The sequence below is a fragment of the Barbatula barbatula genome (assembly GCF_947034865.1).
Source record: "Barbatula barbatula genome assembly, chromosome: 22".
NCBI classification, from domain to species: domain Eukaryota; kingdom Metazoa; phylum Chordata; class Actinopteri; order Cypriniformes; family Nemacheilidae; genus Barbatula; species Barbatula barbatula.
In genome coordinates this window covers 7,884,200-7,911,032 of record NC_136785.1, presented here as the reverse complement: position 1 = coordinate 7,911,032, position 26,833 = coordinate 7,884,200, and the positions used below count along the sequence as shown (strand labels likewise).

At 38.3% G+C, this 26,833-nt stretch overlaps 1 protein-coding gene across 1 annotated transcript in view; it reads right to left on the bottom strand.

Annotated features, from left to right (window-relative positions):
- Positions 1-26,833, bottom strand: part of gria4b (glutamate receptor, ionotropic, AMPA 4b) — a 75,510-nt gene that overhangs the window by 30,361 nt on the left and 18,316 nt on the right. Inside the window, exons 3-4 of the mRNA XM_079485788.1 lie at positions 5,616-5,855; positions 165-349 (exon numbers count right to left, since the gene is read on the bottom strand). Of these exons, the coding sequence (XP_079341914.1) occupies positions 165-349; positions 5,616-5,855 (425 nt within the window). The remainder of the gene's footprint in view (positions 1-164; positions 350-5,615; positions 5,856-26,833) is intronic.

Genomic DNA, 26,833 nt, shown 5'->3' with positions numbered 1-26,833 from the left:
ACAACGGCGGTACCCATTGACTTCTATTGTACGGACACAAAACCAATGCAAGTTAATGCGCACCACTCTTGTTTGGTTACCAACATTCTTAAAAAAAAATCTTAATCAATCGTTTGAAATGACGAGAGGGTGAGTAAATGATTACTAAATCCCTTTAGTCGTACCTGTTCCAGCATGTTACTGAGTCTCTCAGCCTCTAGGTCGATCACAAACGTCTTTTCCTGTCTTCGGTCCAAATCTTCCAGAAGCTGGCGGTAACTGGCGTCATTAAAGTTCTCAACGCATATGGCGCTGACCTGCCAACCGTTCTGCCCCGCCTTTTCCATAATGGCCTGCAGTATCGAATACCCTACAATACAAGAGGAACCGTGAGGCATTTGACCTGCGTGAGCATAGAGCCGTAGATGCGCCCCTCCCATTTATTCAGAAAGAATGTGATTTGTGACATTGTCAGTGACTCATTCCTGCACCATTGCGAGACTTCCTCATCTGCAACCACGCGCCTCGAGTCTGAGACCGCGATACTAACCTCTCGTCCTTTCATGCGGACAAACTCGTTTTAGGCCTCGATCCCCACAGGAGCTTACGGCAACCTTCCTATGCGGACGAATGCAAAGCATTCTCGTCGCTTGCCTGAACCTAATCAACTGCATCCCTAACATGAAACCCATCATCATGCGGCGAGAAAAGTGTCGGCTAAATTTGAAGCCTTTTTGTCACCTTCTCCGAGGTGTGATTGAAGCTCTCTGAAGCTCTTTGAGCTGGTCTCAGTGCCGCTTGTACTAATCATTCAGGGCTGGTGTTGGATATGTTAATTTAGATGTTTGAAATAGGCACTCAGAGCCTCTGTGGCCCACTTGACTCCAAGATAAGCAGATGTCCCTGGAAAACGGACCCTTATGGTCACAATCAGAGTTTGGCAAAGTAGCTGGCTGCGCTTTGCTATTTAGTGGATTAACCTGTGCTCAATCTGGCAACCTTGTTGCTCTATTGGGTTCCATAAATATTTAAGATACCTGCTTCTACGCTAAATGGTGAGGTATTTACAGATTGAAATAAAAGGATATCATTTTGACAGAATGTTAAATGCTCTCATTTGTGAGCCGCTTTGGTAAGAGGAATCTTCTTAATTTGGCAAGGTATATAGCTCTATGGGCTCGGCTATTTAGTGGATATACAAGTGCTTGATCTGGCAACCTTGTTTCTAAATTGGGTCCCATATTTTTTGTAGCTACCCTTAATAGTAATGAACCTAGAGGAGAACAGTATTTAAACAAAAGGATATAGTTTTCACAGGGTTAAATGCTCATTAAATCTCATTTGTAAATCTCTTGGGTAAGAAGCATCTTCTAAATTTGGCAAAGAAGCTCTCTGGGCTCTGCTATTTAGTAGATTTACAAGTGCTTGATCAGGCAACCTTTTTACTGTTTCTATCCCAAATACTGAGGAATCTAGAGAAGAACAGTCATTTTGACAAAATGTGAAACATTCCCTCATTTGTAACATTGCGATCAATCTGGCAACCATGTTGCTCCATATTTTGGAACCCAATTTTTTTTTAACAACCTGTTTCTACCCTAAAGTGCGTTATCTACAGAAGGACAGTATTTGAACAAAATAATAGTTTGACAAAATATTCTATTTTCTCTCATTTGTAAGTTGCTTTGGATAAAAGTGTTCAATGAATAGATCTAAATGTAATCTGAAGCTATCAAACGGTAGTTGTCAAAGGCTGGTGTTAAATATTGTAAAACAAATTCCTTTCAAGTCACCTCAGATTTCTGTTCTTTGATTAACACTGATGTGTTTGCCAGGTCTCAGCAACTCGGCAATTTACAGAGCTTTTAAGATTATTTACATTTTATTGGCATGTGTGTTTACTGGTACACCCGTAACATAAATAGCTGTGAATTAACATATCGCTATACATTATGGCTGATGTAGACATTTAAACAGGCTAGTATGTTAAACAAACCCCAGACCATAATACAAACCTGCTAAGCCTGCTGTATACTCTCAGTATCTGCAGCCACCTGCAGTATCGACCCGCAACAGCCTGCTGCATTTATAAAAAAAAATTCTACCATCAATTTCAAATCAGAGACTTTGCCGCTAATAATTCGAGTCCCCAATGGAGACCAGAGTTCTGATTAATAGTTGATAAATCTTTTGCCTGGGGGTGCCACGTCTGTATAAATATCCATGTGCGGGGACCAACAAACCAGAATCAGTATTACTGCCTATTTTCCCTTCCCCCCTAATGGGGGAGGCAGTCCCGGTGGTGGTGGGGGAGGAGGGTGGAAATCAGCCGATGGAGATGCAGAGCCAACCTCTTACACTAAACCATTCATCATGTCCACATATTGCTCAGATGGTATCTCCTCAGAAACCCATCCAACAACCCCCAAAATGAGAAAAACTGTTTTTTTATTAAAATAATATCATACAACCACTAGGACAAATACGCACAAACATAAACCCACACCCTGTCCCTAATTCAATTATATATCAGTAATGCTGAAGGTTTTAAAATGATAGTTCACCCAAAGATTTAAATTCTGTCATCATTTATTCACCCAAAGCTGTATGAGTTTATTTTTCTGCACAACACAAAAAGAAAGATCGCATATCACAGGCAGTTGTGCCTATTTTCTTAATAATCTTGATGGTAAGCGGTTCTCGCTCGTCGGTTAGCTCGTGGACAGGTTCATTCTTTCGCTTTGCCGTGCTTTTCAGGAGATTGGCCCATAAAAGGAATAGAATTTATAATAGAATTATTAAAAACTTTCCAAAACAAGTTGGAGTGCTGAGGGAGTGGATCAAGTACATAAATACTACGTCAAGTTGACCATGTTGAGCACGAGAAGCCAGCACATTTAACAGTGTAAAGAAGTCAGAATGCATGACATAGCATGATACCCGATCTTAAAAGAATGTGGGTAACCGAACAATGGCGGAATCCATTCACTATAGTATAGACACAAAACCAATGCAAGTCAATGGGTACCGGTGCTGTTTGGTTACCAAAAGTTTTCAAAATATCTTCTTTTGCGTTCTGCAGAAGAAAGAATGTCATACAGGTTTGAAATGACAAGAGGGTGAGTAAAAGACGACAGAATTTTAATTTTAATTTTATTTATACTATCGCTTTAAAGTTTAAGGTTTCAAAGCAAAAAATTCTGCAAACTAATGGATAGGTTAATATAAAAAAGTGGATATTATTAAAGTAGACTCCATAAACAGCTACACCTCTTTTGAATAAAGTAAGTTTGTCTTTCAAGAATCTTGACATTTTTGCAGGCAAAAAAAAGCTTTGCTGAAACAATTAATAGTTCAGATGGGACGGTTATCAAGAGCAAAGTCATTTGCAGCATTTTATAGCGGAATTTAATCATCATCAAAACTCAACAAATTCATAGCATTACCCATGAGTGAAAATGTAAAATTTTCAATAAAAACTTGCAGTTTTACCCAAAAACTCAAAAGCTTTCAATTATCCTCTATAGTCTACATTATACTACACCTGGCTGGGAATCACCACTGCACTTTAGAACACATCTTAACCATGGAACAATGATAGTTATACTGTATATAGCATCTGATGGCTTGGTGCTTCATTAAAAGTGGTGAATACCACATTGGTTATTTACGGCATAAGCAAATGGTAAAGAAATCAAAGGATTTCAATCGTTCTGATGCTGCTATCATTTCAAAAATAATTGAGTTACTTCACCATATGGAAACTTCTGAAACTGCAAAAACACGCCATATGGGATGCAATAGAAAAACTCCTGCGGCGTGCAGATGTGAGAAGACCAAGGTACATGTTGAGAATTTCAGCGATATGACAGAACAGCTCGTTTCAGACGCATACGTGATCTACAGTTTATTTATAGAATGTTCAGCGATGAGCTATCTACAGAGTCAGATGAGAATCTGATATTATGCTTGTCTTTCTCTGGACGTCGAAGCATTTTAAAAGTGTGTCAGACCCTGAGCCAAAGCTCTCCTCTGGGGCTCATGGGATTGTCTCAGTCTAGCACAGAAGAAAAAAATAAAACAGTGATGAAGAGGACAACAGAGACACAGGCAAGAAAGAGCGAGTGGCTCTGATTCTAGCCAACAACACTGTTCATTAGTGTAACTGAGAGTTTAAGATCAGATCCGGACCTCAGGAGAATGCGCCTCTCTTTTAATAACAGCCTTCCTGGAAATAAAAATCTGAGTGCCACATCATTTCTAGTCACATGACTACATGAGGCAGCCAATAAACCCAGTAGTTATATTGACAAATGTGACACATAACCCCACCTCAACATAGCTAACCAACTTTATGCTGTATATTATATAGTTGCCATTATTCTGTATATGTGACCCTGGACCATAAAACCAGTCTTATTTGTACATTTTTCAAAATTGAGATTTATACACCACGTGAAAGCTGACTAAATACGCTTTCTATTGATATATGGTTTCTTATGATAGGACAATATTTGGCCAAGATACAATCATTTAAAATTCTGGAATCTGAGGGTGGGAAAAATCTAAATATTGAGAAAATCATCTTTAAAGTTTTCCAGAAGTAGCAACGCATATTACCAATGATGGGAAATAAATGAAACTTACACCATTGATTTACCACAACTTAAACTTTATACACACAAAATTTCATAAAAATAATTTACCAAGAACATATAAAATGCAGTGAAAACTTTGTATTCCTTCATGGCATAATTGTCCATAACGGAGTCGAAGTGATCCAAACATTGTCTTCCGGGGCATCCTCTTTTGTCAAGCCGGTCTCTGGACATTCGGTATCATCTTCCCAATTATTTGCAAAATAATCATTTACTAGGTTCGTTAAATTATTGCTGTCATTAGCGTTTAGATTGAGCAAACGCGCTATTTCAGAATCCATGTTTTGAACCGCGATCATGACGGATTGTGTACGCTGCGCACGTGACAAAATTGGCAGCCAATTATAGACGCTATAGGAAGAAACAGGTTTGTTTTAACACTCTCGATTGGCTTACCCATGTAATGACATAGAAGAGAGTAGATGAACTTGAAAGCGGAAACTCTAAACTTTACAAAGATACCAAACATGAATGAATAGTTCTCATAGAGCGGACAGCAGCGAGTTAAGTTTGTACGCATGTTTCTGACCATTTTTTGATCGCGATATTGAGGGATCCACTCACAAAAATGATGTTTTAATATATTTATGGTAGGAAATGTACAAAATATCTTCATGGAACATGATCTTTACTTAATATACTAATGATTTTGTCATAAATTTTTTTTTATCATTTTGCCCCAAACAATGTATTTTCGGCTTTTGCCAGAAATATACCCGTGCGACTTACGACTGGTTTTGTGGTCCAGGGTCACATATAGGCATCTATACTGCACACCCAATATGCTCCAATACTCAAACCACCATTGTTAACTGTAACATAAAACTAGTAACCTGTAGTCAGCTTTTGAAGCAAACATGTCAAAGAAAGTCACGTTATCTTCAAAAGGCAGCATGACAAATATTAAATATTACATAAATACTAAATAGAAATGTGTATTAGTGGCTGCAGGTGTTTCTTATAGATTTGTTTTCTTACCCCTGTCAGTGTCGTAGAGGAAGACGAATCGGTTCCAGTCGTAGTGGTCGAGCAGGCTGAGAAGAGCCCCGCGTATGGAAGGCCGCAGCTGTAAGACGAACTGGCTCTCTCCTTCGGTGGGGAAACTGGGAGTGATGAGGGAGATGTGCAAGGCGCCGCAGAAGGACGTTAGCGTGTGAACTGAACGCTTGTCGTACAGGCCAAAGATGGCGAACACGCCCCGTGAGTACTGCGAGCAAACTGCGAAGAACAACAACAAAGAGAAAGAGAAGCTTTAAACATTAATTACACCATACCTGAGGGAGAACAAAACATTTACTTCGCTTTAGAACATTAGCAACCCGCTTTCTCTAGTATTCTGCTATACGGCTTTCCTGTAGGTGTTTGAAACTTTAATGAAACGTTCTGGGAAACCCATGCACCAAGAAAATGTATTCTCTACATGAATTCTATTACCTGGTCAGCTCAATTTTGCACCAGGCGCTTTCCAGAAATACACTACGCTGGGGAGTAACATTACTTTCGGAGGCACAAATTCAATGGTTTTGTTGTTAGAACTATTAGACGTGTTGGATGAAGTATAACGTAACATAAAATTAACAATACATGAAAAGTAGGTGTTTTTTAACACAATAATTTTTTTTCTTTCTTTAAAATTGAATTTTTTTACCTTTTAAAGGTCAACCATTTTAAACCCTTTAACCAGGATAATTTAATGTAACCACAAATATATAACATATAGCAGATACAACACACTTTATATGTTCATCTGTACAAATATATCAGAATAAAAAATGTAAGGCTCCAAACTATCCCACATTAGGATATCCCATTTTAAGGGGCAATATATATATATTTACACACACACACACATATATATATATATATATATAGTGTCATCATTTACCCACCCTCGTGTCATTCCAAACCTGTATGACTTTCTTCTGCAGAACATAGTTACCAAACAACATTGGCCCCATTAACTTCCATTATACGGACACAAAACCACCAGACATTTCTCAAAATATCTTCTTTTGTCATTTACAGACGAAATAGTCATATACAGCTTTCGTATGACATGAGGGCGAACAAATGATGATAATTGAAGAATCCCTCTTTTACCCTCTGTAAGTTGTACACCCTGCCCTGCGTGTGAAAAAATTGCCACCACAGCTTTGAATGTTAGACAAAAATTATAGCTACAATACTACAAAAACGAATTTAATACAACAGTAGCAAAAGCAAAATGCAAAAAGCCATCATTTAACATTGGAAATAAGCTACAGGGCGCATCCTTTCTAAATGGGCTTTGAACCAAAACACAGAGAAAAAAAAGAAAATTGGATCACACATGGTTGCCGGGTGGACTCGCTCATTATTGAGTCAGAGCTGCAGCTGTAACTGCCAGAACTTTCCAATATATACTTTACATTCTGTATGATAATGACAACAACACTGTCTACTGCATCTGTGCAATTCTGAGAAACTTCAATGACTGCTAAAGCAAATGTCTGATCTTCTCCTGGAGTATGAAGTGAGCATTTAAACAGGCCATTCTGAAACGTTTCTCGTGTTTGACAGCTTTGCAGTTATTGTCAGTTTTTATGCTTTTTTCCCCTCACAGCTAGTCCGACTCCTCAACTGAGACGCCTGCAGCTTAACTGCGTTACACAAATGGAAAAACCACCTGGCTTTGATGATTTTACTTTTCTTTTCTGCTCTGAACAAACAAGCAAACATGCGACGGCATGTCAAAACTAACAATGTTGCAAGCTCTCCGCGGTAGGTGGATATTTGTCATCGTACACTCATATATAATCAATGGCATCATAATTACATATATTGCAGAATGCACAACACCCAAAGAGCTTTTTGCGTCGAAGCTAGTTATTTTTGTATGATTCTGATTGGCACTAGCATGTATCTGATAGTAATTGTGGATTATTAGCGTGATCTTATTGTGCTATAAGTATAGGCTCTTTGATCATGCATGTGCTAAAAGCACAATCTCCATGGCTGCAGTGATGTTACATCTGCTTCAGATTGGGGGAAGGGAATGGAGGGACACCTGTATCTGACGGCGGGGTGCATTATTCCCACAGAGCGAGGACGACCGAGCTGTGTGTCTTCACATTCATGCATTCACACATACATACTTGGATACAGTGAGATACCCGTGAGCATGTTTCGCTTAAAATCCTAAAATATTACACATCAGTGGAGACCACACACACACAATAAGGTTCAATCCATTAACATTAGTTTTGGCAGTATCTGACAAGAAGTAACATTGAACAAGAACTAATTTCTACGTATATTTCAAATTGCAAATATTAAGTTTTATGAACAAACACATATTAGCAATTGCATATTCATAGATTAACCTAGATTCCTTAACGCTGACAAATGTTTTGTTCATTGTAGGTTAATGATTCTTAATGCATTAAAGGAATAGTTCACCTTCAAAATGAAAATTCTGTCATCATTTACTCACTTTTCTTTCTTCTCTAAAACACAAAAGATGATATTTGGAAAAGAAATTGTAACCAAAAACCGTGTATGGACACAAAACCAATGGAAGTCAATGGGGACCAACGGTTTTCTGTTATCAACGTTTTTCTAAATATCTTCTTTTGTGTTCTGCAGAAGAAAGAAAGTCATGCATGTTTGAAATGACATGAGGGTGAGTAAATAATGACAGAATTTTCATTTTGAAGGCAAACTATTCCTTTAATGTTAAAGAATGTGACGAAGAATACCAACCAAAATATACATAGGCCTACTGTACACAATCACCTCACACACAGACATGCCCTTCAACATCTGCATTCCAATTAAAATGTCCGTCCGAGACCCGCATCCCGTTCGAGTCACGATGCCACGGGCAAGTTGTTTATCCAATCAGGAGAGAAATGAGATTGCGGCAGATTTTTCACACTGCAGTCTTTCTGTTCCACCTGATTTCCACAGTTAACCCTCTTCTGAATGCTGCAGAATACAGTCCCACACCGCATGTCACATTACAAATCTGTCTCATAAATGATCACATACACAATATTACCGTCTCACTTTTCTTTCTTATCCTGTCAGTTTTGTTTTCATGCATAATTCATCAAACACAAGGACACAGAAAACTATATGCCATGTTTCTGAAGATTGCTGAGCTAAGATAATAGGTTTTGTCTGTTAGATGATACACTATATATATATATATATATTCAATGAAATGTCAACATTTCTGATACAGGTAGTATAAAAAAGGTGCAGTGTGGAGCAGAATAACCAAACTTGGGTCTGGGTATCTTGTCTTGGTCTAAATGTATGGTTGGAGACAGTCTATTTTCAGCGTACTTAAGGTAATTACCTCAACCATTATTCAGTGAGGCATCACCACACTACTGAAGCCCGTATCTGTCTGCCGTGAGTCTCTGGGTAGTGATGTATGGAAAAACCGAAAGCATTGAAATGAGATTGTTGTGTATCTCAATGAACGCTAAAATCAATTCGGCGTTTTCTCAACTTCATTCAAATGTCATAGCCTGGCTGAAGAGAGTTGGGTTTTCGGCTTAGTAGTAAAATATCTGTGCGCACTATTAAAACTGAATTAAACAGAAAAAAAATCATTCATCCCATTGGCAAATTGGGATTTTAAATAAAAAATACTGCATAAAATAGGTTAATAAAATGTATATTAAATAAACTGGTATTTCACAAACCAAGTAAAAAATCTCCAATCTGATATGAATCCTTCGATATATATATGTAGCCTTCATAGATTTATTGACTGAGCCGAATGAAAACCTCGGAGTAGAAAACGTGCAATTCCCATAACTACTGTCTTCTTATTACAGCTTTTCAGTCACACTTCCTCTATCTGCAGGGCTGGATATCTAGTACAATCACCACCTGGGGAGAGAGGGAATCGGGTGGAGGTGCTTGTGCTAAAGGGGACATGGAGGCTGCTTGTAGCAATCAAGACCGCAATTATGTTAGCAAGATTCTCACTGAACGCTTCGAACGGGCCGGCAGCCCCCTCCGAACCCCCTAAACTGCAGCTTAATGTGTTTTCCTGTCAGTCTGACCTTTTTAAAGGGACCACGTCTCTTTATGAAAACAACCCAGGGAGGCGTTCAGTTGACATTAGCGAAAAGCCGCAACCCAACTGCCCTTTGTGTGTACTTTGTGTACTCTATTAACAAACGCCGTTTCAAGTGGAGCGGCCTGTTTTTCCTTGGAAGTGAATATGAAGGTTTGTTTTGTTTAATAAGCTTGATCTTATCCATCGGTCTATTAAAAAGGAAGCTCCGGTTGCTCCGCCGCAGTCCTGTGATTGACATTTAGCCTCTGCAATGGTCCACAATGCCAATGACCTCTAAACTGCATCCACCAACATTCCACTCAAATGAACAAGCAGGTCAGTGCAGTTATCCTGCACTTCACATAATCAATGCAGGTCTGTGTGTCGTTCTCTTATAGTTCACCCATGTGAATCTACATTCTGTTTTACACAACTTCAAGCACATTTAATGTAGCCTTCTGCAGGCGAAGCTACAAACTTGAACAACGATAGCTTGAACACAAAGGGCATTTATGACACGTTTCATTCTGTTGGAGCTTACAGCCACAAGCTTGACATGACCAATAACAGGCGTGGCTATTTCAAAGAAGTATATCGGGTTAACATCTGTGCATCTGCGAAATGAATGTTTCCCAGAGGCGAAATAAAGTAGCTTTCGCTTTAATTCATATGATCTGTCCAGGAATTTAAGACGTGGTGATTTATGATGCAATAAAGGCGTACATGAGAGGGGAAGAAATAAGCTAGGGTCAGCTGACTCCTGATTCAATGTAAACCATGAACTGCTGAAAAACAGATCCCGCTTTCCGCTTCACGCATCACCGCTGCTGACAGCTTCACTCGCAGTGCGCTTGACTTCATTCCCCACAATGCCTCTGGGATAGAAAAGATGGATTAGGTTCCCCGCCTGCCCGGTTTCTCTCCTTCAGACTAGAACCTTGAAGATCATGACAAAAGTGTGGAAAAATATAATACAAAATAACGGAGACCGTTCTACGGTAGAGTAATGTAAGGGAGGACAGGAGAAAGGTGATTCAAGGTGAGGGTGGTCTCAGGCTCAGAGGAACCACCCACAGTCTATTTGGTAACCATTTGATGCATGTTGTGCACAGAGGAGGAAAGACTTTCTAGCGTGTGTTAATCTGGTCGGCTGACTTTACGGAACGCACAGATTGTAGATTCTGAGTTTTTGCTCTTTATTACGTGTTTTCTGTACAAGAGTTTGTGGAAAGAGCCCAGGTGGGTGGCCATGTGGGCTGAACGCATCCTTTACTACTCTGTCGATACTAATGGTCTTACCCATCCTCCGGTCACATTAGCAAAAAAAACTTTCTAAGGGCTAAACTGCTGCCTGTCATTAAATAAGAGATATGGCTTGCCCACTACAATCTCCATCTGCTTGTGTTTTTCATGATTTTCTACACTCCTGCAGGGGGGTCTGGGTGAGTAACACAGATTTTAACAAGAAAATGTGTTTAACAAAATAAGTTGACGTAATTGGTCAATTTTAACTGATGCACATGATAATGATACTTGTGATAAAAGATCCCTAACGTTGTAGTGTCAGATACAAAGAGTGCTATGCTATAATAGCATACAGAAAAACTCTACCCTTTCTTCTGCAGATGGTAGATCTACTAAAATAAGAAAAACCTTAGACACATACTTCAAGTCAAAAAGAAATCATGTCTGTTACGAAGTTGCATTTACTTGACACAAGACCAGATCTTTGTAGAGATCTCCTGAGAATGTGTTTGATATTTATAGAAAAATCACAGACAGGCTGCCTGAGAAAGTCTGTGTTCCTAAGCACAACTATAGAGAGAACACTCAACCATTCAGACATGCACTATGACTAATGCTGGGTGCCAGATGAATAAACTAACACTTATCGATGACATTTACGAAATTCGTCATTATGAGCATTAATGGAATGAGGCGAAGAATAGGGAGATTGATAAAAGAGGCAGCATTTATGCCACATTTTCTAAAAACAATGATAATCACAACAGGACTGCTGGTATTCCCATGACTTCACATCCTGTACATCACCTGACTGATGTTGGAATCATTTTGACATTATTAACAATAGTGAGAAAAATATGATGCATACTGTGAGCACTTAACCTCACAGTTTTGACTACCATAGTTTTTTCCTACTATTGTGGTCAATACCCACCCAGCACCAGACGTCATTTTGACGTCTTTTTTTGGGCTAAATCAAGTCGGCCCGTCCATGCCGTCTTTTAGCCCAAATATCGACGTCAAAATGTGGTCTTTTTTTGGTCCGTCTAAATTTGGTGCAAGTTTAGCCCAAATATCGACGTCAAAATGTGGTCTTTTTTTGCTCCGTCTAAATTGGGTCCAAATTCAGACCAAAAGTAGACGCAGAATCGTTTTAAATTTTTAAAAGGTCGATTTGTTGCTTACAATGTTTTTACACATATTGTAACAGATAATGTTAAATAAATATAAAGATATATTTAAACAAAGCGATGGCAAGTGATGGCAAGTTAATGTCCACTATATCACCAGCTGATTTGCGTATCGTTGGATTGCTTTAATATTTGCTATAAGTACCGCAAATGTTATTTATCTTTAATATGTTCTCTGTATGGAACTTAACATCTGATCTTTGTAAGTCCCGTTGTTATTCTTATTGTGTACTGCTAGTATACGTAGAATTCGTGGTGGAATCTTCCCAAAATGCAATGCGCAATGACGTAGTTTCATGAACTCGTGGAGCTGCAGCGCAGATACATTTTTTAATGCGTTTACTTTTTTGGTCATTTGGTAGTATATCACAATGTATAATCGTATAAATGTACAATAAAATATCCCAAAATAAAAAATATATAATATTAAAACTTCTGTCAGAAGTTCTTACTCGCATGCCCAGACGGCGAAGCTATGGTCTGTGACCATGGTGACTGACCATCGCGCGCGCACAGCCCTGACTGACTTCTCTGTTGACTCCACGTACTGCCGTTTTTCTGAGGTAAACATATTTTTACTTTATTTAAATTCATTCTAAAACATGAAACATAAAATGTGCAGAAGATAGTGAAGTCAAAACGGCATTAATTGTTTCAATTTCTCTATTTATTTAAAATACGAGACAGTGTTCCACAAAATAACAAAACAGGAAAGTAACCAAACAGCTTAAATTGTGAGTTGACGGAAGTCGCGGCTTACTTTTACCTGAAACAGAGGATAAAGACATTTCTTGTATTGGCTACTACGTAGAAATAAACCATGTATCAACTCTAATGACTTTTATGCAGTGAAAACAACACAAGTGTATCTTTGTCATTACAGATGCAGTCTGTGGAACAGCAAGGCCGCCGAACACACGATAACCAAAGCTGTGGGAGACCTTAAACATGCCCCTGATGATCTGGCGGTTGTATTTATTTTGGTTTATAATCGATTTACAATTATTTGTATGTAATAATAATAAATGTTTTGTTGTTGCTTACTTTTTTGTCAGTTGTCTTACTTTAAAATTATAATAATGTATGATGAAATAATGAATTTATGCTTAATTCAAGTCTTAAAAATACCTTTACCTCGACCAAACTTTTTAAAGGCGTCTTTAACAGTCCCAGTTAAATAAAGATTAAAATAAATGAGTGGTTATTTAATTGTTTTTTTTGTAAACCTCTGTGTATGACTAGTCATATGTTTGAAGAAGGTGGAGGACCACCAGTTAACTTACTGTAGCTTCGTTTATGCCCCTAAAATAAGTTTGAATTTTATGTTGAAAAAAACCCCACAACAACCACATTTGGACTATATCTAGACCATATATAGAGGTCCTGTGTACGTCAATACTGGACGTTCAGTAGACGTTGAAAAAAAGACGTCATCTGGCGTCACAGTCCGCACCTGCGGGTAACCCAAATTGGACGTGCAAAAATGACGTACAAAAGACGTCGTTTAGACGTGTCTTTGCGCAGTGGGTAGTGCCCCAGAACCAGTTGGTCACAAACATTCTTCCAAATATCTTTATTAATTTATACAGCTTTGGAACAACTTAAAGGTCCAGTCAGTAATATCTAGCGGCAAGGTTGCGAATTGCAACTAAGCGCTCACTCCACCCCTCCCACTCGAAACACTATGACGGCTGACATAACATGGCGAATTATCCAAGGGGACCCCATGTATGTAGATGGAAATAGCTCATTCTAAGGTTAGTAAAAAATAACGTTTCATTGTGTTAGCTCTTTATCCACCTCTGAAGACATTATTATATTATATTACATTTCTATCAATACTTCATCCCAAAAATTTTAAGGGTGCATAAATGATGACAGATTTTCCTTTCTGAGTGAACTATCCCTTTTAGTTTTTTAAATGTAAACATTGTGAGGATAAGATAATAATGAGAAACCGTGCAAAATATAATTCAGATTTTTGCAGCTTAGAAGTAGCAATATAACTGTGCACCAGTAATTTACAGCTGTCAGCCTTCTGCCTACAATAAAAGATAGTGGCTCACCCACAATTCAATCTGTTTTTATGGAAGACACCAAAAAAACAGCTGTGAATGTTTATGGAACATTGTGTGCTTGTGCTGCACAATGCAACGACAGATTATGAACCGGACCAGAGTCTGAGTCTGACTGCCAGGGGGCAAGAGCTGAGGGGTCACCATGGCAAGATACCCAAAAACAAGTCATTGCAAATGTATAACTGATACAGACAGAGGAAGTGTGCTTCGGATGTGTGCCAAGGACGGTTGGAACTTTGCAAAGGAAAATAAATTCACTAAAACTGAGAATATGGATGAAACTGCATTTTTACATTTTGTATTACACACTTGGTGTGTTCATTCTCATAATTGCTCCTTTTATATTTTGCAATTGCAACTGTTAAATTTTATGACAAGATGTGCCCTGGGCCCCTCAAAGGATCAAAATCAAACCATGGCACAATAAAGCTGTTCCCCTATTTCAAGAGAGCCAAACACCAGTAACTCATCACTAGGCCGATGTTTAACCAAGCGATCAAATGCTACATACTCATATCCTCTTTGGGTAATGACATAACACTAACAAAAGTGCCCGAGATGACGGCAAAGGTTTACATTTACATATCACAGCGTTTTCCTAAAAGTCACTTCCTGTAAACCCGCTCCGTGTCTCAGAGACGTGTCATCTCTCATTTTTTTTCATGACGCAGACTGCTTCGTCTGTTCTCGACAAATACTGTTCCCTTTCTTTCGACATTTCTCCTGCGTTCCTAAATGCCAGGGTGTGCCTTGCAGGGGCAAACTGGCCCATTTCTCTCTCTCTCACTTTCCCACAATCCTCTGCTCTGGTTTTTAGCTGTCATCTTTTCTGTTCCTTCAGCTGCCTGTCTCGAGTCCGTATCTTTCACTCATTTTCTTTTGTTGCGGCTCTCTGTATCCTTTCATCTTCTATCTTTGCGTTCCTTCTGTTTCTCTTTTGTGCCTGCTGCTCTCTATCTCTCTCATGTATACATTCACTCGTTTCCTCTGAGAATTCTCTCTCTTTATTTATATATTTTTTTATTTACCCATTCATCCCACTAAAACGGTGCAGTGGAGCTTAAGAGAGACAGAAAAGACGTCAACAAAACAGCTTTCACCCAGACTGGCCTCTATTTAAACCAGGAGTCCATTTACAGACGCAAAGTGCAATATTAGTGCATGGCACCAAAACCAGATGCAGGATTATCTGTGAAAGAATGAAGAAGAGAAATGAGCGGGGGGGGGGGGGGGGGTTCTATGGAAACAAATGATGCTGTAAATATAAGGAAGGACACATTTCCCCAGATGATATTGCATTCCTAGGGGAAAGTGAAAGCAACATAAAAATACATGTTTTTAATGATTTAAATGTTATTATTAAGATATGATATAGTGTACAAGTTTGAAGGATTATTATAAAACGGTCAGTTCTGGTCCTTGATTCTGATTGGCCGAGCAGAGTTCTGAGACGTTATAAAATACCCAGATTTATAACGGCTGACCACATTACATAGCCTAAATATTTTATATACTTGCTACGCACATGGAATAACAGTTTTGCGTTGTGCCACAAAGCCCTTAGCAGTTATAAAATGCAGTGTAACCCACTACTTCTTGGGGCTTATTGCTTTATTTTGATTATACTTCTTGGTCCTCTGTGAAGCTCAACCTTGGTCTCCATCTACTTACAGAGAGCAGCTCAACCACTTTTGGTACTCTATTACACGGCACAAAAAAGTCATACAGGTTTGGAACAACATAGCAGAATATTCATTTTAAGTGGCGATGCACCAATACGGGCCGGGACAATATAACGTGATTCACACCCATTTTTTCCCATGTCTAGGGACGATTCTGAAATCGCAAAGGCTTCAATTTTGTGTTTTAATATGCACAGCTCTTTGGTGAACTACGGCTCTTTGATCAGTAAGAAGTACTTCTCGATCACTACGAGATTGAGTCATTTATAATGTGCATTTGAAAAAGCAACACTCATCAAACAGCACCATTATAAATCGCCTATATTTTATTAGCATGAAAATACCTGTCAGCGCTAAGAACAGCGATAGAATATAACCATTGACATTTCCTGGAACTACGTGTGTAAATCGTACTACTTCTGTGTCCCATATTCGTAGTTTATAGTTATATCTGCCGATGCTGATTCTAAAGATTAAATATACATCTCCAAACTTTCTGAATGTTATTAACTCGTATAATGACTATTAATATTGAAGATCAAACTGGTGATGTTTCTTAACCTTTCTATGTACAGAGCACAAATTCATTGCATTTTCCTGTCCTATTTTGATTGACAGGATATATTGCCCTTGATCGTCAGCTGTTTAAAAACTATCAATTAATAATCAATAGTGTGAAAACTAACAATACAGACTATTGGCCGATACAGCAAATATCGTTGCATCTCTAATTTTAAGTGCACTGTTTCTTTAAGTTTTTTATATTTTTTATAAGCTAAGTTCTTGTTCAATAGCCCTGTCGTGTGACAAATACATACAGTGTTGGTACACAGGAGGGATGTAAAGATGCAAAGGGTGATTCTCTCCAACTTATGGACGTCATATATTCCACCCACTGTGAAATTAAATAGGCACGAAAAAGGAGGAGGATGTTAGTCTAGTCTGGTGCCTTGTCATTTTAGTCTGGATACACACACAGACTGAGGAACTAAAGACTCCTCTGAATGTAGACAAGGTTTTTAAAGCATAAACTGTCAGACCTGCTCATCCTCAGAAGTGCATCGCCTCACACACGCAAACAAAACTATCCTACAACACTACACTATTTCAGAAACATCTCCACATAAAACGTGAGGAAGAAAACAGAGCACTTGTATGTTCATATAGAGATACTGCAATGATAAACATTGGATACAAGTAACAACAAAAGGGAGTCATGCCCAATAAATAACATTTGTATTTTAAAAAATGTGATATTTTACCTTACAAAATTATTTTGATGTTCACTGAATATTTTTTAGTAAAGGTCCAAAATCACAGTTTTGAGAAACTATACTAAACAAAAAGATACGATATCATGAAAAACTGCACAGCATTTTTAAAGGAGACACAGAAAGGTTAAGGCTTTTGTGCCACAATTCAGATGTAGTGCGATACTCTTTTAACCTCACACACGGGCAGTGTTCCATGTCAGTGCTCAGAGTGAAGAGAACAAATTATACCCACTATAGTGATTCACACCCTTCCTCCGCCAGCCAATCACTTATGCCTATTCCCATGGGACTCAGGTTGACATTCTTTTAAACCTGTCAATCATACTGCTGTCTGATGCTGCATAATGTCAAGGCCTTATTTTAGACAGGCAAAAATTTAATGTATACATTTTTTCACGGAATCATGCCTCCAGACGCATCACAACGTTAAATATGATGCATCGAAAGACAAGGTGTAAAGTGAAGGCCTAAATGTTGAAGAAACGGTTCAACCAAATATGAAAATTTCCTTTCTTCAGTTAAACGCAACATGGCAAAGCTCCAAAGAGCACACACATCCAGCATTAAAGTCATCCAAATGACTAATCCAAGTAAACCAGATGGGTTAATAAAAATCTCCTGAAGTGAAATGATACACTTGTGAAGAAAAATTTATGGACATCTAAAGTTTATTCAGCGATCGAAAAGTCATGTCCAGAGCTACATACAGTTAAGGGTTACTCCAACGAAAAATCAAAATTCTGCCATTGATTTGTTTTGCAAGCTTTCTGACTACTCCTTAGATGGCAACCCAACCAATCTTCAAAGCGCTGAAAGTGCGTAAAGACATCGTAGAATTGTAAAAGTGGTTCAGTATAAATTAATATAATGCGACGAGGATACTTTTCGCGAACAAACAAAATTAACGACTATATTCAAATACTTCCTGATTTGAGTATTAGTTTCTATCTCACGTTCCCAAGAGCCACACGCACATGAAGAGCCTGTGTGGTCAGAAGTCGCATGCGTCGACCGAGGCCGACACCGGATGCACTCTCATGTGGCTCAAGTCTTGGTTGCGTTGCAATCAAAGGAGGAGACAGAGGAGTCAGAAAGCTTCCAAAACTACCTTAATATGCGGTTTTGGAAAAAATGTTTTGTGACCATTCCTTTAAATGAAAGTTTTAGTTCTTAAAGTTATAACATAGCAGTTTGCAAATTGAATTGAACAGTTGAGTTGATCTTGTAAACCAACAGCAGGTTCTCTCTCATCTTTAATCCGGAATAGCAATGCAAGATTTGTTTTCGCTCGTGTCACTAATTCAAATAAATCCGCTATTTTCTATTTCAATCCTCACTAATTAAAGCCACGGTAATTACCTCGTAATACAAACAGCGCAGCCTGCAATGTTCACAAAGCCAGCAAACAGAGAACAAAGGGATGTGTGGCATTTTTTTGACATTGGCACAAAGCCACCCTGCTTTCTTAAGCATTTGGGATGAATTTCTGGCCTATTTCTGTCCAGTCAACGCAGCATTTTTAAGACTGTTCGTGGTTCTTTTTACATCTATCTACATGTGTTATCTTTGCCTCTCCTCTGTCTATTTTCTCGTTTTGTGTTCTCCCTCTCTCTCGCTCTCATTCTCTCTTTGCCTCTCAAGTTTAAATAAACACGGCGATTCATCTCAGCCCTCGACCTCTAACAGACTGCAACAATTCAATGGCAGTCTCAATGGCTGATCTTATCACTGTCAGAGAGAACGTCATAATGGCAGACCTCTGGAAAAGCAGAGATCCGACCCTGTCTCGCATTGTGTGGATCATTACGGTTCCATTGGCACGCAACACCCAACCTACTGATGTACAAACCCACACAAGCACTCAACACAGCCAGTTGCACTTAGCTTGATTAGCACTGCCTGTTCTAATTAGTGCAGGAAGGGAGGCAGCGATACACCTCCTGCCTCAGTTTATCTAGCTCAAATTGTAAACTGTGTAAAGCGTTTACAATCAAGTGCCGAGGATTAAAAAACTGATCCAGGTGTTATTTCGCAGGTCTGACTATGCGAAATGGAACATTTAAGACTTGTAGACTGTTTGCTTTGTTTCGAAATTTACATGTTACAAGGTTGCATTTTCTTCTTAGTTCTGTTTGCTGCCACGTGGCAACATTTCAAAAGGGATCAACATTTGTTAGTCAATTGTGAGTAAAATGCCTTCTCATTGGTCATTGTGAACCAATTGACCTGTCAGGATGGCTTTTTTTGTACCTGTCCAACACAATCTCACAGGAATTCGTAACTTTTTTACTATGTGGCTAATTCGTATGAATTCGTACTATCTTATTTGTTTATTTTATTACAATTTGCTTTTGCGTCAGTGACTTAAGGGTTGGGGTTCGGGGAGGGGCTTGAGTGTTGCTTTTTTCTAATAATCTAATGTTTTTGTGCGATGCAGATCGTACACATTTTGATGAATTAGCCACCTCGTAAAGGCAAGACACACTGGTCTTTGTTCTACTCACCTGGTTGCCGCCACATACGCTTGACACCATCTGAACCCAATAAGTTTTTCTTGGTATCAGATCAGTCCGCAGACTAAGAACATGGATTACTGTAACCATGTCCTGTAGTCTGATGAGACCAAGATAACAATTATTTGGTTCAGATGGTGTCAAGGGTGTGTGGCGGCATTTTGGCTTTGAAGTACATTTAACAGAGCTAGTGTTTCATTTGTCAGCATCTCCAGGGTTAAATCGAAGATTATTTTCAAGCTATTCTGGTGTCACTTTCAAGGTCTATTAACTGCACCCAAAAAGCAGGAGCTTTAGGCTGTTCATTATTATCAGATGATAGAACCCAAGATGTAAACAGTTCACTTTGTTACCACCTCTACCTCTCAATCTTTATTTAAAGAAGTGCGCTTGGAGAAACCTCTTTTTTAATGCAGGCATATCATCAGAGGAATGGATGCATGCCTGTCAGGGAAAAACCTTGAGCAATAGTGGTTGTGATACAGTACATTATGATAAACACAAATAAAATACATTGCATAAATGGAACCTTGAACACTTCAACAATGTGGCCTTTGGGTATCAGCTAAATTCTAATGAAAGTATTTAATACATTTTCATCAGGCCTATTGGACAGTATAAATTATTTCAAATAATATACGTTTTTCTTTTATTTAGATTTGCTCTTGGTACACCCCGTGCTTGCTAGCTGTAAAGAAGTGAGGTTAGACTTAACTTTGAGCATGCAAAATTCGTTCGGACGGTGTTGCAAAAAGAGGTGGGAGTGATTCCTCCATCTTTAAAATTTTTGTTCCAAGGGGTCACGCTGTGAAGATTTGATCTTCTACTGGTCTCACACACTCACGTGATGCGAATTCGCAGGTCAACTTGAACTTTGCAACGCAGCAAAATATCTTCGGACGGTGTTGCATTTCTGTTTTGTAGCATTCGCATCCATATGAATGGAAGTCAATGGAGGAAAAAGGCAAGTGTGACCGCAGCTTTAGAAATCTATGGAGCATGTTCAGATGGTCTTCAAGCCTCCATTGATAGAGCTCCTCTAGGCCCAGCAAAAAGGCAGACAGATTCTTGCTTTACAAAAATTATGTTAAGCATAATATGCTAAGGGACCCATGGCAGGGTTAACAGAGTCAAGATCAATAATATCTGAAAGTATCAAAACAATAATTCACAATAATTTCTGCATGCAACCTCAAAAACAAATGCTGACTGAAACTGACCAGACCATCCAGAATCAAGTCATATTGGACCGTACCAAAAAAGAACCAGTCACTGTCCTGACACCAGCCCTTTGGTACCACAAAGACATTAGTCTTACTGACTGAACTGTTCCCCACACGATTTGATTCCAGCCAGTCAAAGAGAACATTGAACGAAGCGTATTGACTGAACATGAGCTCTAACACATCATGCCCCGACACAAGAGCCAGAGCCACGTCCCTTGACAGCTCTCTTTCTGATTCACAGGAGCCTTTCTAGAACAATATAGACTCCTACATTCATGAGATTAGCACATTAGACGGAGGTATTGTTGAAGATCATTTGAATATATTTAAAGCAGACAGTCTCAAAAGCAGATATCCCCCCATGTTCAGATAAAGAGCACAACAAACTCTTATCTCCGAGAGACTCGGCTTAAATATCCCCTACCTGAGTCGATACAATATTCTTGACTTCACGATAATCTTGAAAAGAAATTCGAAGAAACAGCAACATTATGAAAACAGATACAGTTATAGTATATTGTCTGCTTCCATGTTTAAGTTTGAAGAATTTCCTACATTTTTTAGCATATTTGTACTCTTTTTACACTAGTTTTACTCTATGGTTAGGCATACTGCAGAAAAACTATGGTCAATTTATGGGTGCATGGTTCAACTAAAGTAACTATTAGGGCCAGGTCTAGGGAAAAGCTGCCCCCCTGATTTTCCTTTTGTCCAGATGACAAAATATATTCAAAATTATGCATGCAAGGAACAGTTAGTATATTACAAAAAAATTATCGTCCAACCAGAATATGTTATTGCCCCCCAGTCTAATACCAGGCTTGGTAACCGTGTTTTTTGTTTGTTTTATTTATATTTATTATGAAACTGAACTGAATATAGAAACACTATGGTTAATTTTGAAGTTATTGCAAAAAAACTGGACTACATAAAAAAGGGAATTAGTAAAAACAGGCAAGGCAACACCAATGCATTGAGATTTATTTTTCTCTAATGAACGCCCTTTGTAAAGCCTATTTGAGTTGTTAACTCATTAAATGTCTATATTTCCGTCAAGGCAACTACAAAACAAATTATCAAATAAGAACACAAAATCTTATTTGTAATCATTCTTTTCGCATTCTCGTTTTTTTTTGACTGGTAATATAAAGTGAACTCGGCAAACAATGTTTGCCTTGGATGAAGAGAACATCTTGCAAAGATAAACATTTTATACAAACTTTTTACGAAAACATAAACAATGCAACATTATGAAAAAGCACTATATAAATAAATTAGAACTGAACTGAATCAAGTAAAACATGAACACTACAACACAAGAAGTACCTAACAATCAACAATAACAACAATATAAAAAGGTCATAATTTATTCATGCTGGCAACTTGCACATCCTTAACAAATCAGCAACTCTGTTTAGTGCTATTCGCACCGGATTAGTATTACCTGGGGACCTCTAGTCATTTGTAGTAATTGCAGAGGTTGGCTGTGATCTTAATCCCACACGAATTATCAATGACTGTAATTTGTAAAGTAAAAATTCCCAAATAATGAAGGCTGTGTTAATGTGTGTTAATATTATTTCGGGTGCTGGGTCATATCAATACCTGCCAACACAGTCTCCCATTTTGTTATTTCTCTCGTGAAACTCCAAACAGAGGGAGGTCCCGGGAGGCAATAGTGGCTCTCATATGTGGACGGGACAGTCATATCCTAATGCACACACACACATATATATATATATATATATATATATATATACACACACAAACTATATGCAAAGCCTTGCCATCATATCCGGAAAATAAGTCTGTAAATTTGAGTAAAATCACAGGCTTCACTTATCCCGTACCACATGAAATACAGATGCGGGGAGGTAATTTCGAAATCACACGAGGTCCCCAGATAATACTCATCCTGTGCGAATAGGGCTGATGATATCAAACTACTTCCAGTAATTCATATGCGAGTTATTCAGTAGTTCATATGATCAGTTTCTACATCACACGTGATGCTGTATTTCACTACATTAGTCCTGACACAACAGAGACGCATAATGGTACCCGGATGTTTTCTCGATATCAAGGATGCATCGTATGCAGCCTTGCGCGCCTACGGAATCCCCTTGAAGTCCCAGAAGTCACTGCGGCGCATCCATCCAAGTTTGTTCTTCCGAGGCTGCCTCAAAAGACCGGTCTCCAGAAGAACACAAGTCTGTTCTTCGCACTCTTGGAATTGAGAAACGGCCATGGTTTGAAACTCAAATGGCCGCTGCCCTGATTGTTCCTCTCATCATTCAGTTAAACACACCGCATGTGTGTCTAATTTGCTACATGATCTCCACAGGATTTAATTATGTAGCTGCTCTGCAGGAGAAAACACAGATATTTTGCTGTCTGTGCCACGGCAGCATAACTAAAACTGATGTGCGGCTTCTGGCTACTTGCATTGTGAGCAGAGAAAGGAAAATAAATCAGGTGTGTCTGGAAAACCAAATCAGGCCAATGCAATGACCCACTGAGAACAACAACATCCCCGGAAAACATTTTGTTTCAGCGTTTTTCCTTTTTTTGTTTTGGCAAATCTTAAATAAGGATTTCCGCCTTTCGGGTTTGTTTATTTTTGTGTAATGCCCTTTCTGTTACAGTATTTGCTTGTGTATATGTGCAGTCCACATTTTCATTTCTAATTTATTATTATATATTATTATTATTATTATTATGCTTTTAAATACAAATAGTTTTATCAGCATAACAATTTTAGGGACTTCGAACCCAATGTATTTGTGCACTGTGTTGATTTACAGTAAGTGTGTGTTTCTTCATATGTGACTGACATTAAAATGATTGATTCTATCATGGGTGAATAGGTGTGTGTAAGTCCTCCTGCTGATCTTGGCCTTGTGTGTGTTACATGTTCGGGGGAAGCATTTTGGCAGTGTACACTGCAAAACGCTTCTAAAAGAACAGCTCAGGGCATTTCCTACATGAAACATAACACAGCCAACAAGAAAACCTCCCACTGCACAATGTTTGAGAAGAAAATCACACTCGCTTGCCATTGCATTAAATAATTTAGCAGACGTTTTCATCGAAAGTGACTTACAAATGAAGAAAACTTCGAAAGTTTTATTTATAAATAACTGCAACCAGGCTTCAAATTGCAAAATCCAAGCGATTTATTTAAACAAAGATAATTTAAAGTGAATATTAAGATTCTAACACATATTGCCAATTTTGACGCCCATACCTTATCTGGGATGAAAGTTAATTTTGGACACTGTTCTACATTACTGAATTTCAGAATTAAACCTGTGCAGTTCGAATATACAGCAATTTCTTGAAGTCTTTGTTTAGAAAGAATCCACACATCACTTCAGAACTAACAGCAGCTCTAACAAGTTAAAAATGAAGATGCAACTAACTCCACAGTCTCTGGAGGCAGCAGTGTAAGACAGAAACTTTATTTAAAGAGACAATGTGGGCTAGCATGCTGAGATACTATTCCCTCGTGTCACAGCTAAAGACTGAACTGTATGCTGGTTCTGCATAAAATCCTAGCTCAAAAGACAGTCAAGGGCAGCTGTCCCAACTAAACAGACTTCTTTAGGCATCGCAAGCACAATTCTCATGTTGGTAGAACCCAATTCCATGTAGTAGACAGATTTTATAACAGCTGATCCTAAAGGTGGGTGGTATACTGTATTCCACAACTTATTTAAGGGAAATTCTAAAACAACAAATAAGCAATCTCAGAATTATTATTTACACGCTGCAATCAATAACGCTTGTGTCGCCATCACCATCTTTGTTCGTAACATGAAATTGCAGGTTTCTTTATGTACATACACTATCTTTTCATGTGTTGAAGTCAAACTGACATTTACCTCGGAATCCAAACCGACTGATCACAATATAAGTATTTATTTTAAGATTATCGTCATAAATCAAGGTATGAAGCACAGATTTTTTATATGGACAGGGTCAATAACTTTTATACCCTGTCCATATAAAAATTTGTATACTGTATTCAATATTACAGTATTGTAAACTTTTTGACTATTTTGATGAAATAGTCATTACATTTAGTTATTCACAACAATTAGCTTATAATAGTGATTTATTATATGAACACCCATATAATTTTGCAACCGGAAATACCATTTGAATTTCATCAGTTGGACTTAAATCCACATAAACATTAAAGGAGTCATATGATGAGATTTCGTGTTTTCCTGTATCTTAGGTGTTGGTATTCTGTGGAAGTTGTTCATGCATATATTACACACGAAAAATTGCAAAAATTAAAGTCTCAAACCAAAAGAGATTTTTTTATTTAAAAGCGGAGGCTCATCCAAGCCTGCGTAAAACGCCTCGTTTAAACACACCCCCACATTTATACGTCAGTTTGCGAGAAGCGTTGAAGAACACCGTCCAAAATGTATACGCAAAGAAAGAAGGCGTGTTTAGTGTTGTTTTGCTGCCGCCATGTCCTGGAGACACTGTGTGTTTCATTATAAATAAAAAACTATGTTGGGACACAATTAGATATGTTTTATTTACAACACTGTTCCAAAAAAGCTAAACTCCAAAATCCAAGTGTGTGCAGCACATTAACACCTGGTTGTGCACAAAGGCTTTTCTTAAAAGTGGGGCAAAGGACAGTCTGCCACTTCTCACTCACAGCCTGTAAGTACGTTTTCATTATTAAAGACTTTGCGACTGACTATTAAAAACGTAAGTTTTTTGTCGGCCCTACGATCACAAATGGAGAAATTGTTTTATATTTAAGATGCTGAATCCATCGGGAGCTGGATTCAGCCTTGTATCCTCTGGCTTTTCTCCCCTGCAACATGATGCTACACGAAAAAAGTCAATATAAATAATTATATTTAGTAACTATGTCCCCGCTGGAAGCAACAAATGCCTCGTTATAATATATTTTATTGACTATCGCGTTGCGTCGAGAGACAGCGTCAAAGGCAGCTAAAGTAGTTAGCTTTAGTTAGCTAATTGTTATACCTAATAGTTTTTCAAAATTAAAACCTTACCGGTCTGTTACGCTCTGCTGGCAAAGTCACGCCAGCAAAGTTGATTAATCCGCGTTGTCAAATGCATTTTATGGATCATATTCGGGCATGAACTCACGCGGTACTGGTGACATTATCAGCTGTCAATATGCTATGAAAGTTGAAGTCCCGAAAATAGTAAGGGTCGTTACATTTCTGCCGCAATACGCATGAGGTATTCGCAAGCCACTGGACAGCTGGCCAATCAGAGCACACAGCAGTTTTTACATCGATGAGCGGGGGCAAAGAGGAGCAACAGTATGTGAAAACGAATGTGTTTTTTTAACCGTAAACCACGCAAACACACAATAATGTTCGTTTTAGGCTAATCATAAAATCAGACAGAGATGGCAATAAACTGGCAAAAGCGACAGATTGCAGATCTGAAATGGTTCTGCTTACATGGATATTTATTATTTTGTGCAACATTTTAAGAGTTCATATGCAAAAACAGATAATTCCATTAAAACAATTTAAAGATCGTGTTTTTTTATTGTGCATTCCAAGTAATGTCAAACAAACATGATGATAACGTAAAAATGATAACATTAAAAAACTGGATTTTTGACAATTTTAAAAACAGAGTTGCGCGTTTTTGCAAATACACTTCAATCCTTAACATCATTGGCTACATAAAAAAGTAATCTTCATTGTAATCCATGATTGTTAGGTGTGTAACGGTACACGTATTTGTACAGAATGTAGGAAATTTCACAGGGAAAATTCCAAATGAAGTCATCATTCCTATGCCCTACTACCTTCGAAGGGCAGAGCCCTTGGAGTTTAGACTTAGGAGTGAACAGGGCATTTGCGTGCCATTATGTAGACGTTTGGAATGCACTTGGCAAAGGAAATTTTAAAATATA